The sequence below is a fragment of the Suricata suricatta genome, chromosome 3 (genome assembly GCF_006229205.1).
Source record: "Suricata suricatta isolate VVHF042 chromosome 3, meerkat_22Aug2017_6uvM2_HiC, whole genome shotgun sequence".
Classification (NCBI taxonomy): domain Eukaryota; kingdom Metazoa; phylum Chordata; class Mammalia; order Carnivora; family Herpestidae; genus Suricata; species Suricata suricatta.
The window spans coordinates 169,909,259-169,928,361 of NC_043702.1; the positions used below are offsets into that span (position 1 = coordinate 169,909,259).

Genomic DNA, 19,103 nt, shown 5'->3' on the forward strand with positions numbered 1-19,103 from the left:
TGAGGAGGGTGGAAAGGCTTGAAGAAGGAGGGAGGGGTGGGGATGCGGGATGAACGGGGTGGAGGGGAGGGAGGGTGGGGACGGAGTGGAGAGGACAGAAGGGGTGGGTGAGGAAGGCGGAGTGGATGGGGTGGTGAAGAAGAAGAGATCGGAAGGGTGGAGAGGAGGGGTGGGGAGGACGATGAGGATAGGGTGGAGAGAAGCGGGGTAGGGGTGAGGAAGGCGGAGTGGGGATGGGGTGGATAAGAGGGAGGGAGAGAGGGGAGGGGTGAGGAGGGCGGAGGGAATGGGTTGGGGAGGAGGAAGGGAGGGGAGCAGAGAAGAGGGAGGTGGAGAGGAGGGAGGGAGGGAGAAGGAGGGAGGGCCTGGGCGGGGCGTCCCCGAGGGGGCGGGCACTCACCGCGCCCGGGGAGCTGGAGCCACGGGCTGCGTTTTCGGACGCTCCGCGTGGCGGTGGCGGCCTCGCACCAGTACGACTCGAGCTCCTCGACCTCGGGCTGGGGGACCGTGTACTCGGCGCCCCAGTCGAAGCGGCGCACAAGGCGACTGTACTTGTAGAAGGCGAACTGCAGTGGCGTGTCGCGCTTCTGCGGGTGCAGGCGGGTGTCGCAGCGCACCGTCACCCCGCCGCGGGCCTCGGCCCGGCCGGTCACCCTCAGCACCGGCGCCGGGAACAGCTCTGCGGAGAGGGGACCCAGGGGCTGAGCGTGCTCGGCGGACCGGCGCAGGGGCCCCAGGGGACGAGGTTCCAGTGTCCGCGGCCCCTCGGTCCCTCGGTCCCTCGGGTTTCCCGCGGGGAAGGGGCTGGAGGAGGCTGTGCGCTCAGAGGGAGGGAGGGAAGCCCCCGAGGGATGCGGAGAGCTTGCAAGGGGGCGGGACCCGCCCAGACTCTTTCTGTCACATCCCGATGAGATCCGGTTGGGGTCTCGCGCCCTAGAAGAGCTGGCTGCACCCCCTCCCACTGCGACCCCTTCCCACTGCGACCCCTTCCACTGCCGCGCCTTCTGGCTGAGGACAGAGCTGCCCCCTACACTGAGTCCCCACCCGCAGTGAGAAGCCTGGGCGTGCTGGAGGGCAGTGACACCCGCCTCATGCTGGCTGGGCCTAGGGGGCGCCTTCTCTGCGGAGAAGAGGCGAAAGCGTGCGTGGCAGCCACCTGTCCACGGCCCTCCCTGCCCCGCCAGGTTCTCGTCCCAGAATTTCCCAGTGCTCGTTCGCCTCCCTCCTGGGCGCCAGGTGCTCCCCTACCTTGCACGGTCACCGCCACCTTGGCGGAAAACATGGGCGCGCTCTCCACTGGGATGCGCATGGTGCCGGAGCACTGGTAGCGGCCGCTGTCGCTGGCGCGCGCCTGCGGCACCGTGTAGTTGGCGCTGGAGTGGAAGTAGTGCACGGCCTTGCTGTCGTGGTAGTAGTGAAGCTTGTAGACCGCCTTGTCGTACCAGCCGCGGCAGCGCAGGACCAGCGGCTCGCCCTCAAACACCGCGGCGTAGGGCACTTGCAGGATCAGCCAGTCTGCGACAGTCCCCGCAGACAGGCCTGATTCCAAGAGAAATCCAGCCCTGGCAGTCTCCCATTCTTCTCCACCTCCCTGCTCCCCTCCCCGCACAGGTGCCCTCCTTCTTGGCCTCGCTGGTCCCTCCCTGCTCCATCTGCTCCCTCCCTGCTCCATCTGTGTCTGGCATCCTCAGAACCGGTGGCATTGGGAGCAGGAGGGGGAGGAAAGCCGAGGGCAGGTCTTTCACTGGGGATTAGGAAGGCAAAGATGGCTGGTACTGGGTCCAGCCTTATCAAAGAGTAACGGCCATCAGAGTCAAGTCATCAGAGTCAAGTTTAGCTCCTCAGGATGCTTTGGGGGCCTCCCTGACCTGGCCCCTGCTTACCTTTCTGGCACCACCACCTCAATATTGTCCCTTGCCCAGTATCTCCCTCACTGTCCCCATCTCCCATCTTTAATGCAGGCTAAGTCCATCCTCACTCAGCATATATGCTGGGGGAACTGAGCCTTTGTACCCGTCAAGAAGACCCCCTCCACCCCCTCCCACACACACCTGTTTTAGTTGAGACCTACTTGTCTGGGCTTAGACCTTTTTTTCCTCCAGAAAACTTCCCCGACCCCGTAGTACAGCCTTAGGTATGTCCCGCCATACCTTGTATTTATGGATCACCACCATCACCGTCCTCACCATCATCACCATCACTCAGGGTCATCATCACCATCACCATCATCACCATCACCACCATCACTCAGTATCATCATCACCATCACCATCACCTCCATCATCACCATCATCATCATCACCATCACCATTATCATCATCACCAACATCGCCATCACCACCATCACCATCATCACCATCACCACCATCACCATCATCACCATCATCACCACCATCATCACCATCATCACCATCACCACCATCACCACCATCACCACCATCACCACCATCACCATCATCATCACCATCATCACCACCATCACCACCATCACCACCATCACCACCATCACCATCATCATCACCACCATCACCACCATCACCATCATCACCATCACCATCATCATCACCACCATCACCACCATCACCACCATCATCATCATCACCACCACCATCACCACCATCACCATCATCACCATCACCGCCATCATCATCACCACCACCATCACCACCATCACCACCGTCATCATCATCACCATCACCACCATCACCACCATCATCATCACCATCATCACCATAACCACCATCACTACCATCACCATCACCACCATCACCATCATCACCATCACCATCACCATCATCACCATCATCACCATCACCACCATCACCATCATCACCACCATCACCATCATCACCATCATCACCATCATCATCACCATCATCACCACCACCATCATCACCATCACCATCACCACCATCACCATCATCACCATCATCATCACCACCATCATCACCATCATCACCACCACCATCATCACCATCACCATCATCACCATCACCATCACCACCATCATCACCATCATCACCATCACCATCACCACCATCACCATCATCACCACCATCATCATCATCACCATCACCACAGCTAAGCTCATATAACCCTAACGTGTTCTAGATGCATTTTAGGAGTTTGACTTTGAGAAAGGATTCTGGAGTAACAGCCACAGTCCCTAGGCTACTCTATTCCACAGGTAGTAATCGCCTTCTCTCATGGCCGGTATTTTATCTCTATTATATCCAGACCACAAACCACCGAGCATGGACATGAAATGTATGTAAATGCTAAGTGATGACATTTGAATTCTGAATACAAGTTGTGGCCTATCAAGCTAAGATGACATATATCCCCCCCCCCAAGTAGCCAATCCTGTGCCTCGAAGAACAAATTATTGCTGTTTTCTCACCTGCTTTGAAACCCTTTAAGTATCCCCAGGAAATCAGGTTCGGAACTGCCCCCTATTTACACACGGGGCGGATGTCTGCAGTAAACTTTAAGATGCTTTGTTCGACTGCTTCTTTCACCCCCCTTAACAAGTCATCGTTCCTTTCTCATCCTCACAACAACCAAAGAGACCGATCCAATTACGTTCCTACTGGGAAGCACAGAGAAGCATTCGTGCTGCTCTAGGGAGGAGTAATTCTCCCAGGACCCTCACTTTCCCACCTCTGCTTTGCCCTTTTCCTCGCTGACCCCGTCCCCAAAAGTCCCAGTCCAGTATTCCTGGTCCTCAGAGCCTCTGCCCTTCTGAGCGAGTCTCATAAACAGACACAAATGTGTATTTGCCTCCCACTGTGGCAGAGGGGTTTGGGGGACCTTTGGAAGCCAGGCAAGCCTTACCGTGTCTCACATAGTGCCACCCAGGGCCCTGCTTGCTTCAGAGACTCAAGACAGCCCCCATTTCCTGCCCCAAGGGGAGTGGCCCGCTGTCCCCTCCCACAGGAGGGCCAGTCTGGCCAGAGCAGGTGCGCGCAGTCCCTGCCCTCGGGTTCAGATGCTCACCGTTGGACACAGAGATGTGGATGGGGTCGCTGACAGGCGCTCCCCGAGTCTGGCATCGATACACCCCCGGTGTCTGCACCTCGATGCTTTTCTTGTGGGAGGGCAGCAGCAGGTGGCCCAGATACCAGAGGGTGCTGACGGGCCGGAGCTCCAGGAGCAGAGGGTGGTACCCATCACATCGCAGGGTCACCCGCTCCCCCTTGAAGATTGTGGTCCAGGGCGGGTGTAGGGACAATATGGGCTTCTCCAGAGTAGCTGGGGGGAACGTGGGAGGGGGCAAGGCAGAAGAGAGAATCAAGGCGCGTTGCCCAAAATGTGGTCTGGGATTGGCAAATCTGAGAAAACTCCTGCTTCTGGGACCCGCTACTAAACCGGTCCTGTGGCAGGAGACACCACGCTGGGCTCCAAACTATCGGTCCCTTGGTCTGTACCCATTTCTCAGTGCTTGGAGGCAGACTGAGTCACAGGGACTGAGGAGGCATGGGAAGAGACTGTCCCATAATGGCCAGGAAGTGGGGACACCCAAGCAGCTCCCTTTAGTGGGGGGGGGGGATTGGTGTGGCAGGCGTAGAAAATTGGGCAGAGGGACGTAGAAGACTCACCAGCTTGCCCGCCACTTGGAACTACGAAACAGGAATCGAAGAAGGAAGAAGACAAACAATGTTGGAGATGAGAGGAAAGCAAGTGGCCTCTTGTCCGTAGGAAAAACCCCATGGGTCTCCAGACCTGTTTGGCTTCTGCATTTAGTTTTCCCAGCCCTGAGAGAGCCCCCTCCTCTTTGCCCTCCCAAAATAGACAACAGACTGTTGTTTGGAATGGAGGACTAGTCCCCAACACACACACACACACACACCCTGGCCCACACCCTCCCCCACAGCCAAAGCGCTTCTGCCACTGTTGAGGCACTGAACACTCACCCAGGAGCACAAGGGCCGTCAGAGCCCACATGATGCACCTGCTGGCAGCAGCTGCAGAACGACGCAGGTGCCCTGGTGGTGGAGGAGGGAGAGGTGGCCAGTGCTCCCCGCCTGAGTCCTGGGAGGCGTTGTTGCTTCTCGAACCCACTCCTAATTCCTGGAGATGGTGGACTAGAGACAGCGGGCGTGGGCCGGGTAAGTGCAGCCTGCAGGTGTCCCAGGAACCAGGCGCTGTCCCCTTACCAGCCCTACAGCTTCGTCACATCTCAGGCCAGCGCCAGACTCTGTAGAGAAGGCGTGCTGAGCAGAACCTGTGTCCTCTGTGCCCCAATGAAGCCACATAGAACCCCAGATGGTGGCAGGCGACCCTCCCGTTGACATCCCCCTCCCAGCCTCCTCCTCCCCACCTTTCAGCTGGCCCTGTAAGTCTCAGTTGAGGAAAATACCTCTTCATGTCCTCAGGGTCTACCCAGAGCCTTTATTTTGCTCACTCCCTGAAGACAGACATTGGGGTGAGGCCTAATGGGGTGACACTGGGTTCCCTGCCCCCAGAGCTCACAGCTTCCCACAGAGCAGTGGATGGATTCACCAACACCTTCCTCCAAAGTTCTGGCTAAGAACAGAAATGCAGAAGGTGGGGGAGCGCCTGGGTGGCTTAGTCAGTCAAGCATCCGACTTCGGCTCTTCGGCTCAGGTCATGATCTCAAGGTTGATGGGTTTGAGCCCTGCTTTGGGCTCTGTGCTGACAGCTCAGAGCCTGGAGCCTGTTTTGGATTCTCTGTGTCCCTCTCTCTTTGTCCCTCCCCCACTCTAATTGTCTCTCTCTCAAAAATAAATAAACATTAAAACAATTTTTTAATAAAAAAATGTTTTTTAAATAAGAAATGCTGGGTGTGTGAGTGGCTCAGTCAGTTAACTCTTGGTCTTGGTTTAGGTCATGATCTCACGATGTGTGAGTTCGAGCCCCGTGTCAGGCTCTGCACTGAGCATGGAGCCTGCTTGATTCTCTCTCTCCCCCTCTCTCTGCCCCTACCCCACTCATGCTCTCTTGCTCTGTCTCAAAATAAATAAACTTAAAAAAGAGAGAGAGAGAGAGAGAGAGACCAGAAATGCAAAGTGTTTCCCCCTCTTTCTCCCTTCTGGAAAACTTAAACCCTCACAAATACAAAAATTCTTTACTACTCGGCCCAGGGACCTCTCTGTACAGCATCTGCCCTCACTCGCGCCTCCCCCACTTCTCGCCAACCGTCCCCTACCCCAGGACTCCTCGCCGGTGGCCGGGAAGTCACCCCATCAGTCCCTTAGAATCTTCTCAGATCCAACCTCCTAGCTTTACTTCTTGAGCTTTCTGACCCACATGATCATCCCCTGAGCAGTGGGGCCCCTGAATTCTCATGTAAATACTTAATGAATTTTCCACCCCGATCGTATGTCCTCACGTGTAGTGCTGGGCACCTCCTTCTTCTGGAACTCCGGCAGGAAGGAAAAGGTTGTCAGGTACTGTCAACTCTCTTAAACACAGTCTCTCCCCTCTTGCTTGCTGATGGTGGGAGCTCCAGGCTGAGAATTCCCTGAGTTTCTCTGAAGGCGCAAATGCTTCTTAGGGAAATGTGATTGGCCATTTAAGTTTTGATGGCCATTTTAGATCCTGTGTGAGAGCAGGTTTTGATAAAAGACAGGTAGTTGTATGGAGCTGAAAAATAGGGAGGTACCCTGATAAGGGCATTAGGGAGGGGGGAGAAGAATTCGATACTGGGAACAGAGATTATAAACTGCCTGCTTTAGGGGTGCCCCAGCTAGACAATGCCCCAAGCTTCCCCACCCCCTGCCTGACTCCTCCTCCGGGGCTGCGGCGGCCTCCCATATCCTGACCCGAGACTCTGACTCCTGCGCGGTCACCGCCCCTATGGTCAGGGTGTAATGCGCCTGTCAGTCGTCCTTGCTTTACACAAGAGCCTCTATTTTGACTTCTTTTAATTTTTATTAATGTTTTATTTATTTTTGAGAGACAGAGACAGAGGCACAAACTGTGGAGGGGCAGAGAGAGGGAGACACAGAATCCGAAGCAGGCTCCAGGCTCCAAGCTGTCAGCACAGAGCCCGATGCAGGGCTCAAACTCACAAACAGTGACATCACGACCTGTGCCAATGTCTGAGGCTTAACCAACTGAGCCACCCAGGCGCCCCTCTATTTTGACTTCTTATCACTCAGAACACAGATCTCAGCCTCTTTACAGACTCCACAAGAAACCCGATTACCCCAAATATTCATGGGTTGTATAGTCTTCCTGAAAATCTCTAGACTTATCTATAGGGTCCCCATCACACAAAGCTCAGAATTGGACTTGAAAAATCTCCCCCCACCCCAAAATCTTTTTTTGTTGTTGTGGTTTATTTATTTGAGAGAGACAGAGACAGAGACAGAGACAGGCTGGGGAGGGGCAGAGAGAGAGAGAGAGAAAGAGAAAGAATCCCAAGCAGCCACCCTACTGTCAGCGCAGAGCCTGACGTAGGGCTCAAACTCACAAACCGAACCCTGAGATCATGATCAGAGCTGAGATTGAGTCAGAAATCGAGAGGGGGACGCTTACCAACTGAGCCACCTGGGGGCCCTCAACACTTCTTTATACTAGGCTTTTTTTTTTTTTTTGCATTTCCCCCCAACTTGGATCTTTTTCTTCGTGTAAGACTTTCCCCTGCAGAATTTCTAATTCTTCACTCCTTCGCTCTGTGCAATTATCATCTGTAGCAATTATCACCTGCTACCTGAGCTTATCATGACCTAATTTCTGGGCAAGACATGCCACCTTCTGATAAGAATTCTGATGACTAAAACGTTTGCCGTGATGATGATGACTCTGCTCTTGCTGGCAGTGGGGGGACCCGCCTGCTCCCCGGGAGCACCGAAGGGTGAGCGTCCGTCTGCGGCAGACGCCGTGTTACTGCATTACCGCATTTCATCCTCCCAAAGGGCCTTTGAGGAAGGGTCATTAGTGACTGAGGTGCTAGAGCGGGGGTTATGAGTAGAGGTCCATCCGAAATATGCTCTCTGTCTCTCTTGCTCTATTATTATTATTATATTTTACCTCTAGCCACAGGACCCTTCTCCCCTCCACACGGGCACCCATTCATGCATACGTTTATCTGTGAGAAATATCTCATGTTATTGACTTACATAAATGGTATTATGTTCTAGATATTATTTTCTCTTATTTTTAAAATATTATTTATTTTTGAGAAAGATAGAGTGCGAGCAGGGGAGGGGCAGAGAGAGAGAATCTCAAGCAGGATCTGCACCGTCAGTGCAGAGCCCAACGTGGGGCTCAAAGTCCCAAAACTGTGAGATCATCACCTGAGCCAAAATCAAGAGTCGGCAGATTATCCAACTGAGCCCCCCCGGGGGCCCCCATTCGAAGCGGGTCTGCACTGACAGCAGAGAGCCCCTCATGGGTGGGACTGAATTCAGGAACCAGGAGATCATGTTGGATGCTTAGCCGACTGAACCACCCAGGCGACACCCGCCCCCATTTTCTCTTTTAGAACAAAAGCCAAAGTTAAGAGAAATTTGCCCCCAGCACCATTTTTCCCCCTCTGCATCTATGATTGAGCTGGGAAATCCCATCTTCTCTTCTCTGGCCCTTGGACTGGGATTTATGCCATCAGCTCTATTGGTTCTCAGGCCTTTGGATTTGGACCGAATTATACTTTCCTGTGCCTCCAGTTTATAGATGCCAGATTATGGGTCTTCTCAACCTCCATGGTCTCGGGAACCAATTCCCCCTACTCATTCTCTCTCTCTCTTTCTCTTTTCTAGCCTCTGACAACCACCATTCAACTCTCTGCTTCCGAGTTTCACTATTTTAGATCCACACATAATGAGATCATACAATATTTGTCTTTCTGTCTCTGGCTTATTTCACTTAGTGTAATGTCTTCCAAGTTCATCTATGTTTTTGTGAATGGTAGGGTTTTTTTAAAGGCTGGATACTATTCCATTGTGTGTGTGTGTGTGTGTGTGTGTGTGTGTGTCCACATACACACATAAATCTCACAATTTATTCATCCGTTCATCTTTCAATACACGTTTAGCATTTAGGTAGTTTCCATGCTTTAGCTGTTGTGAAAAGTGCTACGTTGCACATGGAAGTATAGGAATCTCTTTGATGTTACTTCCTTTACATATATACCCAGAAGTGGGATTCCTGTTCATAAGACAGTTCTATTTTTAATTTTTTAAAATTAAAAACATTTTTTTTAATTTTTAAATTTTTTTAATTTTTAATTTTTTTTTGATGAACCCCACTGTTTTCCATAGTGACTGCACCAGTTTTCATTCCCACCATCAGTGCAGGGCTCTCTTTCCCCTTCATCCTCATCAGTACTTGTTACTTCTTGTCTTGTTATTGTTGTTGTTTTGAGAGAAAGAGAGAGAGAGCATGAGAGCAAGCGGGAGAGAGGGGAAGAGAAAGAGAGAGAATATTTTTTTAATTTAAAAATGTTTATATATTTATTTTGAAAGAGAGAGAGAGAAGGGGGGACAGAAAGAGAGGGAAACAGAGCTTGAGCAAGCTCTGTGCTATCAGCACAGCGCCCAATGTGAGGCTCAAGCCCTTAAATCATGAAATCATGACCTGAGCTGATGTTGGACACTCAACTGACAACCACGCAGGCACTCCTTAACTTTTTTTTTAATGTTGATTTATTTTTGAGAGAGAGAGAGACAGAGAGACAGATCATGAGTGGGGGAGGGGCAGAGAAAGGGAAACAGAATCTGAAGCAGGCTCCAGGCTGTCAGCACAGAGCCTGACATGGGGCTCAAACTCGTGAACCATGAGACCATGACCTGACCTGAAGTTTGACGCTCAACCAACTAGACATCCAGGCACCCTGAGAGAGAATCTTTAGCAGACTCCATGCTCATCACAGAACCCAACAGATTGATCCCACGACATTGGGATCATGACTTGAGCCAAAACCAAGAGTCAGAAACTCGACCGACTGAACTATCCAGGAACCCCACTGCTTGTCTTTTTGATACTAGCCATTCTAGCAGGTGTGAGGTGACATCTCATGGTGGGTTAGATCTGCATTCCCTGATGACTGGTGATGTTGAGCCCCTCTTCATATACCTGATGGCCATTTGTAGGTTTTATTTTGAGAAGTGTCTATTCAAGTCCTTTGCCTTTTTAAAAATCAAGTTATCTTTTTTCTGCTATTTAACCATATGAGTTCTTTATATATTTTGAATGTTAATGCCTTATGAGATTTGGTTTGGAAATATTTTCTCCCACTTCAGAGGTTCCCCTTTCACTCTGCCTACTATTTCTTTTGCTGTGCAGCAGCTATTGTTTTTTCCCCACAGATGTGTAAAAGAATAGAGAAACATATAATATAACCAACTTAGACTTCACAAACTTCAAGGGAACTCTTTTTTTTTTAAGTTTATTTATTTATTTATTTTGAGAGGGAGACAGAGAGAGAAACCCAGTGTGTGGCTCAACGTGGAGCTCAACATGGAGTGTGAAATTATGACCTGAGCCAAAATCAAGAGTCAGCCACTTAACCAACTGAGCCACTCAGGTGCCCCAAGTGAATTATTCTTTGAGAGTAGAGATCAGGTTAAATTTATATTCTTTTCTCCTATATAGCATCTTCTTTTTTTCTAATAGCATAATACTCCATACATAAATGCTAAATTAAGTGATGTTTCTTCAGTACTGAAAAAAATGATCTATTTTGTCTGACCTGATCGAAACTGGGAAAATGTAAGAAATATATACAGTCATGACTTTAAGATCAACAAACAAACAAAGGTTCACCAAATCCAGCAAACTGAGGGTACATGGGACCGTCTTTAATAGGGCAGTGTGGTTACTTGAGGATCAATAAAGGAAAGAACAACTCCACATTGTAGGCAGTAAACTTGGCTTCTTGTTATCTCTAAGAAAAGCTAACGGCAGAAAATACACAGGAATTTGAAGATGATGTAGGGAGAGATATATTTAAAGGAGACTCAAATTCCTACTCAGAAAGGATTTTTTAAATTACTGGTAATTTGTATTTACCTATGCGTTTCTTCCTCATGATCTCTCCAGTCAACCCCTCAAAAGTAACTACTATTCTAATCTTGGTGTTTCCATTTTTATGCCTTTTTAAATGGTTTATCCTACATGTATGTGAATGCCTAAACAATATAGTTTTTGTTTTACTTGTTTTTAAGCTTTGTATAAAGGGCATCACACAGTGTGGTATCTTCTGGGACTTTTTTTCCACTCAAGTTATATTTATGATATTTTTTATGTTGCTTCATTTTTAACTATGGTTTATTAATTTTTACTGTTGCACAGTATTCCATTCCATGAAAGTTGAACCATTTATCCATTTTTCTGTTAGTGGACAACTGAATTGATTCCAAACTTTTGCTTTTACAGATAGTGCTATTATGCACAGTATTACACCTGTCTTCTGATACACATACACTGAAATTATGTTGGGCGTATACACCCAGGCACTAGATTCTGGGTTATAGTGTATGCACGCATTCAATTTTACAGGGTAATGGGCGTGTTTGTTATCTAACGTTGATTCCAGAGACAGCATCTCGCACAGCTGCACTGGGATCTCCGTGGGTGACAGACCTAAGCTGCACAGGCCAAAAACCTGATCCTGTGTAACAATTCCTCTGTCCCACCCCCTCCCGGACTCCCCAGGCTAGACGGGCAGATGGAGACGGTAAAAGTCTCTCCTCCCCATCCTTTCAGCTCTTTTCTTGCCTTCCTCATCCCCAGTGATAGGAGATCCTCTCCCTGAGGCTTCCAAGTTCCCAGTAGGCTGGGTCCCATGGGCAAAGTCTGGAGATTTTGCTGATGTCAGACGTGCATTCATTCCCATCTTCTTCAAGATACCTTCCCTTATGCTGGCTCAACGCAATTCCACTGAACAGGATGTTAGAGCTTAACTCTACCTCATTAAACTAGACAGCAAAGAGTCGATGCGGAGCAAAGAGCTCAAGGAGCTCTCGAAGAGCTCACCCTCCAGTGAATAAAAATAGGATGACAAAAAATTCAAATGCAGTGTGTTGATAGAGGTGCGTACAGACCCACAGATGAGGAGCGTAGATGTGACTCCAACCTCAGTCAGCTGTATCCATTTCTTCCTTCCCTGATTGCTGATAGCTTTTATAACCTGTACATGAATCCCGTGTGTAGCATGAAAGCTTGCAGGATGCATTCATGACAATAATACCATTAGCTGAGATAAACTCCAAGCAGGATGGTTATAACATAGTATCTTTGGAGGCATATCCGGCATGGTCCTTTAGCAATTGAACTTCCCTGCTTCCAAATCCACCAAAGTCATGAAATATCTCTGGTCATCATTTCTTGCAACTCCCATTCACACAGTTGTGAGCTGATCCTCTCACTGCAAAAATGTTTATGGGCTTTTACCAGTTCCCAATTGGACCTCCTGATCCTTGGCCTTGAAGGTGTTAAAAACCACCATAAAACTCGTATTTTAGCTAAAACTCCAATTTTAATATCTAACCTGATTCTGTTCCTTTGTTTCTTTGTGGCATGTCTGGAGAGATCACATGCACATCTTTTGCAAATCACTGTGGGTCAAAACTGCACAGAATAAATGGCATAAAGAAAGAATAGAGCAGATAACATCATCCTATGTGATTTAGGATAACAAGGTGAAAACACATGCTGGCTAAGGTCATTACTAAATGGTGTGCTAACGCATTGACCAAAGGTTATTGTAGAGTCTGTCAAGCTATCTTTCATCAGCTGTGAATGTACTATAGCAGTCCAAATGTAGAAAAAAAGTATTGTTATGGTATCAAAATAGACATATGTATTTTGTTAAAGAAAAACATGTCAGAGACAAGTATATTGAAACCAATAATTACCGTTCTGGCAATGTTATGCTTGATCACATATTTCTGAGTCTAGTAGGATCCGGTAGGAAAATTTTAAGTATCCTGCTTTCATTGTTTGGTGGGAAAGGGAATTCTTGTTCCTCTATCCCAAAGTATAAACCCTCTATAGAGAGGGACACTATCTTATGAGTATACTTAACAGGGCACACACTTTGATATGTGGTAGAGGCCAATAAAATATCAGTGTGAAATCAATATTTGCTGAACAACGCTGGAGGGGGGCAGCCAGCAAAGAGGTAAAGGCTCACCCCAGAGCCTAACACTTGGCTTCCACTAGGTTGACATTTCTCAATCTCAGCACTATTGACATTTTGAGCCAGATAATCCTTTATTGTGGGGGCTGTCCAGTGTGGCTTACCTGATGCTTAGCAACATCCTTGGCTTCTACTCCTTAGATGCTAGTACCACCACCTCCCACAAGGTGAAGACCAAAAGTGTCTCCAGATATTGCCAGATATCCCCTTGGTTGGGGGTGGGGGTTGCCTCCAATAGAGACTACTGCACTAAATCCATCTCACTGATTTTCTTTCAATCACCAGATTCTGGTCTGGGCAGCAGAAGGCAACTCCTGATTTAGAGAGAACAGGATTATGTTGTCATGTTATGAGAGAATACACAATTCTACCTAAACTCCAATGATCACTTTGTGCAAATTTATGTCTACTCACCTATGTCTGTTACTCTTATGCAACACTGGGCAATTTGTAAGGCTTTTTATGGGTATTATGTGTATGTATAGAACAGAAAGAGGAAAGGTTAAAAAAAAAGTTGTTTATTGGGAGTAGATGAGCAATACTGCGAGTGAATTATTTACTCATATTTGGCATGACCCTTCGTGGTCTCAAGCTTCAGGTGGCCAGATAAGTCCCTCAGCTCCATGACCAGGTGACCAAGGAGAGCTCTCATATCCTGCATTTGCTTGAGAAGAATGCCCATCTGGTGACTCAAATGGGGGTCTAAAATCTGCAGAGGAGAGGAGAAGTCTGAATTCTTAGAAGGAGTGGACAGTGGAGGCTGAGATCCAGGGGACTCTGTTGGAGTAGATTCTGGAACAGTTGATTTCTGAGGAGCTGGATTCAAGGTGGGGGGTGCAGTAGAGCTGGAGGGACCTGCATTATGGGGTAGGAGCACATGTAAGAGTGTGGGGTTCAATGGCAACAGAGGTTTGAGGACTCCCTCATGGTCAAAATTTGAATCTGAAACTTGGCTACTTCAGTTTGAAAATTTTCAGTGATGAGGCATCATCATTGCAGGACTATGAATATTAGCCAATTCTCAGAACCTAATTTCCTGCAGGACAGATGTGGTAATTGGTCTTAGGTCAACCTCTTTACTGTATATTAGTGCAACTCCTCATCTTTGTGTCCGCCTTCAGTGTTTTGAGGACACCTCTACTGGCCCCTTGGGTCACGTCCTCTTCAAGATGAGCATCTTCCACCCCTCCCCATTATTTTTCTTATGATATGGCTTTAAGCTCACTCATTACCCTCTTTACCTCTTCTGAGGATATTATTCCAGGTAAGTGCGGCCTTCTTAATTGGGGGTCCCAGAACTGAACATGAACTCCAGATGACCTCGTCTTCACTTTAGATATGATATTCCTGCTGATGCCCAGAGTTCAGGTAGGGAGCACAAGGCAGCAGCTGTGGAGCTGGCCCAGGTCTTGGTTTGGTGAGGTGTGCACCATGGTGGGAGGGTGAAGGTCCCTAACTGTACTCTCTTCCACCCCCGGATCATTGTTCCTTCCTCCTCTGTGTCCTTCCTTAACCTGCTTACACCAAACGCCAGCTCATGGGTCCAATCTTTCTTTCCCTGACTTTTCACACACAACAGACAAATACATATTAACTTACCCTGCACCCGGATCTCCAGCTTGGAGCTCTGTTTCCAAACTTGGTTGTCCTCAGTGGCTGCTTCGCACCAGTAGGACCCAGAGTGTGCCTCTGAAGCTGTGGGGATCTGGAATTCTGAGGAGAGACCCCTGCTGCGCACTGTCCTGCTGTCCTTGTAGAAGGAGAAGAAGAGGCGGGCCATTGATCTATGCAGGGGCAGCTTTGTCTGACAGCTTAGGGTCACTGGGCCCCCCTCTTGGGGCTCAGCTGAGGGGGTGACTCTGAGAAGTGGGGCTGGAAACAGTTCTGGGGGAGAGAGGGGAGAAAGAAGAACTCAACCATCTTACATTCATGCCGGACGAAGAACAAACACAGCAGATAACACCGTACCACATGATTTTAACAAGGTAGAACGAATGCTGGCTGAGGTCATTATTAAATGATGTGCTAACCCATTAACCGAAGATTCCTGTACACAAAGAACCCAGTCACATGTTCCTCTTCCTATTTCCATAGCAATGAGCACTCTTAGAAAAGATCCATTTGAACATTTCGAGTCTTCTCTCCAAGTAGATGAGATTAGAAAAGACCCAGAGATGGGCAAATCTGACATTGGTCCAGATGCCCAGTCAGTGAACACTGGGAAGCATGGGTCTGTAGGATAAAGCTGCGGGAAGCAGGCTGAACTTGGGGAGTGCCGAAAGACTTGAGAACACAATGCTGAGATGATGCCCCTCCTGAAGCCCAACTTGGACATTTGTCAGCTATCTGTTCCTTAGCCTTCAGGGATCTTGCCACCTCTAATGAAAGACAGTAATGGCCCCTCCGCCTCTCCCTACCTGCCTATACTACAGTAATATTCCTTCAAGGTCTTACCTTGGACCTTGATAGCCACGGAAGATGCTGTTTCTGGACTCCCAGGACCTGGACTTCTGAAGACACCACTGCAGTGATATTGGCCACTGTCAGCCTGTTGCACCACGGCGATGGAGAATTCCCTATTAGGTCCAGGGGGTCCCAGGGCAGAGCCATCTCGGTAGAAGGTGATCTGGGTCAGTGGCCAGTCTTGCCAGGCCTGGCAGCGTAGAATTAATGGGTCTCCTTCAAATATAGGGCTGACTGGACCTTGGAGAATCAGCCAGTCTGCGGCCCAAAGCAAGAGCTGAGTGTGACCCACTGCCTTCCTTGGGATTTCCCCCAGTACTGCCCACACAGACAACCCCCAACCAAACTTTCTCAGGGGCCCAACCCCTGGTTGGGATTGTGGAACAACTTCTCTAGGACCTAAGACTGAGGAAATCCTCACTTTTGTGGGCTGAATATGAGGAAGAAAGTACAGCAGTCTCCCCTTCACCACGGTTTCACTTTCCATGGTCACCTGGAGTCCAGAAGCAAATGATTGTCCTTCTGACATATCATCAGAAGGTCAATAGTAGCCTAACACTGCATCACGATGCTTCTGTCATTCAGCTCCTTCATCTCATCACATAGGCACTTTATCATCTCACATCACCACAAGAAGGATGCGTATTAGTACTATATTTTGAGAGAGGGAGAAACCACATTCACATAACTTTTATCATAGTATGTTGTTATAACTATTCTATATTACTAGCTATTGTTGTTAATCTCTTATTGATCTCTTACTGTGCCTAGTTTATACTTTATCACCACTTTGTTTGTATAGAGAAAACATAGTATATGTAGTCTTTGGTATTATCCTCAGTTTCAGGCATTCACTGGGGGTTTTGGAACATATCCCCCATCGATAAGGGGGAGGGGGCAACTATATCTCATCCCATGGCCAGTTTCCTGGGGACACCTTTCCTGAGTGGGCTGTTGGGCTGAAAGGTCAGGGTTGGGAAATGGAAGAAAGAGCAGGCCCGCACTGGTTAGTCCCTCCCAGGACCTCACCGTAGGACACAATCAGATGAAAGGGTTTACTGAAAGTGTAGCCCTTGACCTGGAAGTCAACTTCCTTTGGGCCCATCAAGTCCTCCTCAGTATCGCAGCCGCTGTCCTGGGTGCTGACAGGTCCTTCACACTGCAGTGTCTCAAAACCAGCAGCTGGGGAGGGCATGGTTTGAGAGCGAGAAAACAATGCTGTGACTTGGAGGAAGAAGACAGAAAACTGCCCTCCACAAGGACTCCTTTCTCTCTGAGGGGAATTATCCTTTTCAGAGGGAGACGGGGAAGACACCCAAACCCATATGTGTCTCTTGACCCATACTTCTGACTTGATTCACTGGCTTCCAGCTGCTCTTAGTGAATGGACTGTGGTTTGGGGAAGAGGTTGAGGAGCGAATGGCTGAATGTGAACTCACCAGCATGACATCCAGCAGCTGGTGCAGGAAACCAGAGGCCAAAGACAGCTATGCCCCCAGAGCAGGCAGACACAAGACAAAAGGGAAAAAGAGATGATCAGATCCTGACACTCACTGGGGTGCCAGACACTGCCGGACACTTTTACACATTATTTTACTTAATCTTCACAAGATTTCTAGGTATGTGACTTCACTCTCATCTTAGAAATCATAAAGAAACAGGCTTAGAATTGTTCATTAACTTACCCAAAATTTCAGAAGAGAGTAGAGAATGGAGCAAGAAAGTAAGGTGTATCTGAGTTCAAAATCAGTGTTCTTTTTCCTTCACTGTTTAGACTTGATCTACTGCAATTCTCAGACCTTCCTTTGGGAGGGGTTCTTCCATATTTTCATTTTGTTAACATTCCCCTGGCTTCTTCAGCCTTGAATATATTATCTACCAAATAGCTTTCAGTACCTAGATGTGTCTCCTTCTTCCTTGCTCTCCCTATTGGGTTTTCATTTTGCAGTCATCTCTACCTTGATGTCCTCTGGACTTGAACTTTCCACGGCAACTCTAGAACCCTCCCTATTTCCTTCTCCGTATCGCAACCCTCTCCTCCCAGTCTGTACAGGTGACTACGGAACAGTTCTTTCTTTACTTTCAGGTTAAAATTACAGTGAAGGATTTCTCACCGCATCTCTTCAACCATGGTTGACCCAAGTAAAGTAGATTCCATCTTCCCCATCTTCATGACTGCTTCTTGTCCCTTAATCCCTCTCCCCTTCTTCTGACTCCATGGCCATTCACAGGTACTCAGGTCTCCACTCCATTCTTTCCTGAGCACTTGCCTCTGTTCCCTTCCACTCTCAGAGGCCCAATACTCTCCTTTGACACGGTAGCTTCTGCTAGCAAGGCCCCTCTGCACTTCCTAGTTCTCATTGCATCAGTACCAGGTGTTTTCTGTAGGTCCTCTCTCAGCTGCCTTCACCACCCTGATGCTACTTTTTTCACTTCCTCTGCTGTCACCCAACTGGGCTCCGCCTCCACTCCTTTTTGAAAATGAACTTGTGGGCTGCCAGGCACTTTCACTCAATAAACTGTGGTTGGTAGGTATTCATCTCATTTTATGCATAAGAAAATGGAATTCAGAAATACAAAAAGTGAGTTTTCCAAGGTGACATAGAGCAGCTTGAAACCAGAGTGTCTGGAGTTCTTGCCACAATACCAGCATTGTACCTCCATATGACCACCCGGTCCCGGTTCTATGAGTTTAATAAAACGAGTCAACAAAATTGTTGTGGGGAGACAATGTAGATGTTAAAAATTCAAGCATAAACATGACAAGGTTAAAAAACACAACCCAAAAAGCATTGTCCCTATCTACAAATAACTCACTTTGGTGGATGGCACAGGCATTTGAAAAGATTATTTCAGTATGAGAAGGAAATTAATAACAAAGGGGCATGATAGGCAGCCACTGAGGCAGAAAGCAGGGTTCAAAGAACATTCCCTGGTGAAGATGCCACTTAAGACGAATCTTTAGGGGTGCCTAGAAGTTTGTGAGTGAGGAGAAGGGGCCATTGCAGGCAGAGGTACAGTGTGAGTAAAGCCGGGAGACAGGGAAGAATCCAGTGTGTGAATGTATTAATAGAAGCAGGTTGGGGGTTATTACAGCCTAATTTGCAGGGCTCACAGGTAAGGGTAGAGCCTGAAGAGGTTACGTGGGGGCTGGTTATGGTGGGTCTTGTATGCACTGGTGCAGAATCCCTTTTAAGGGCACAAGGCTGAGACATGGAGATTAGTTAGGAAGTTATTGGACTATCCAAAGTCAGAAAAGATGAAGGTTCTTCCTAGGATACTATTAGTTCTGTTTCAAGGAAGGGACTGGCTCTAAGAACAGTTGAAAAAAGTTCATTTTGACAAATCAAGAGACTATAGATGCTGGTGAGGATGTGGAGAGACAGGCACCCTCCTACACTGTTGGTGGGAATGTAAACTGGTACAGCCACTCTGGAAAACAGTGTGGAGACTCCTCAAAAAACTATCAGTAGAACTCCCAGATGACCCAGCAATAGCACTGCTGAGGATCTACCCAAGGGATACAGAAGTG

General features: G+C 48.5%; 2 protein-coding genes across 3 annotated transcripts in view; both read right to left on the minus strand.

Annotated features, from left to right (window-relative positions):
• Positions 1-4,944, minus strand: part of FCRLB (Fc receptor like B) — a 5,561-nt gene extending 617 nt beyond the window's left edge. The window contains exons 1-5 of the mRNA XM_029935734.1: positions 4,914-4,944; positions 4,599-4,619; positions 3,997-4,251; positions 1,249-1,515; positions 401-679 (exon numbers count right to left, since the gene is read on the minus strand). Of these exons, the coding sequence (XP_029791594.1) occupies positions 401-679; positions 1,249-1,515; positions 3,997-4,251; positions 4,599-4,619; positions 4,914-4,944 (853 nt within the window). The remainder of the gene's footprint in view (positions 1-400; positions 680-1,248; positions 1,516-3,996; positions 4,252-4,598; positions 4,620-4,913) is intronic.
• Positions 4,945-13,610: 8,666 nt separating this feature from the next.
• FCRLA (Fc receptor like A) overlaps positions 13,611-19,103 on the minus strand; it is a 7,067-nt gene continuing 1,574 nt past the window's right edge. The window contains exons 2-6 of one of the 2 annotated variants that reach the window (XM_029935735.1): positions 17,011-17,058; positions 16,601-16,753; positions 15,563-15,829; positions 14,708-14,992; positions 13,611-13,963 (exon numbers count right to left, since the gene is read on the minus strand). In XM_029935735.1, the coding sequence (XP_029791595.1) occupies positions 13,665-13,963; positions 14,708-14,992; positions 15,563-15,829; positions 16,601-16,753; positions 17,011-17,058 (1,052 nt within the window). In that variant the 3' untranslated portion in view covers positions 13,611-13,664. The remainder of the gene's footprint in view (positions 13,964-14,707; positions 14,993-15,562; positions 15,830-16,600; positions 16,754-17,010; positions 17,059-19,103) is intronic. The other variant, XM_029935736.1, reaches the window with a different exon arrangement.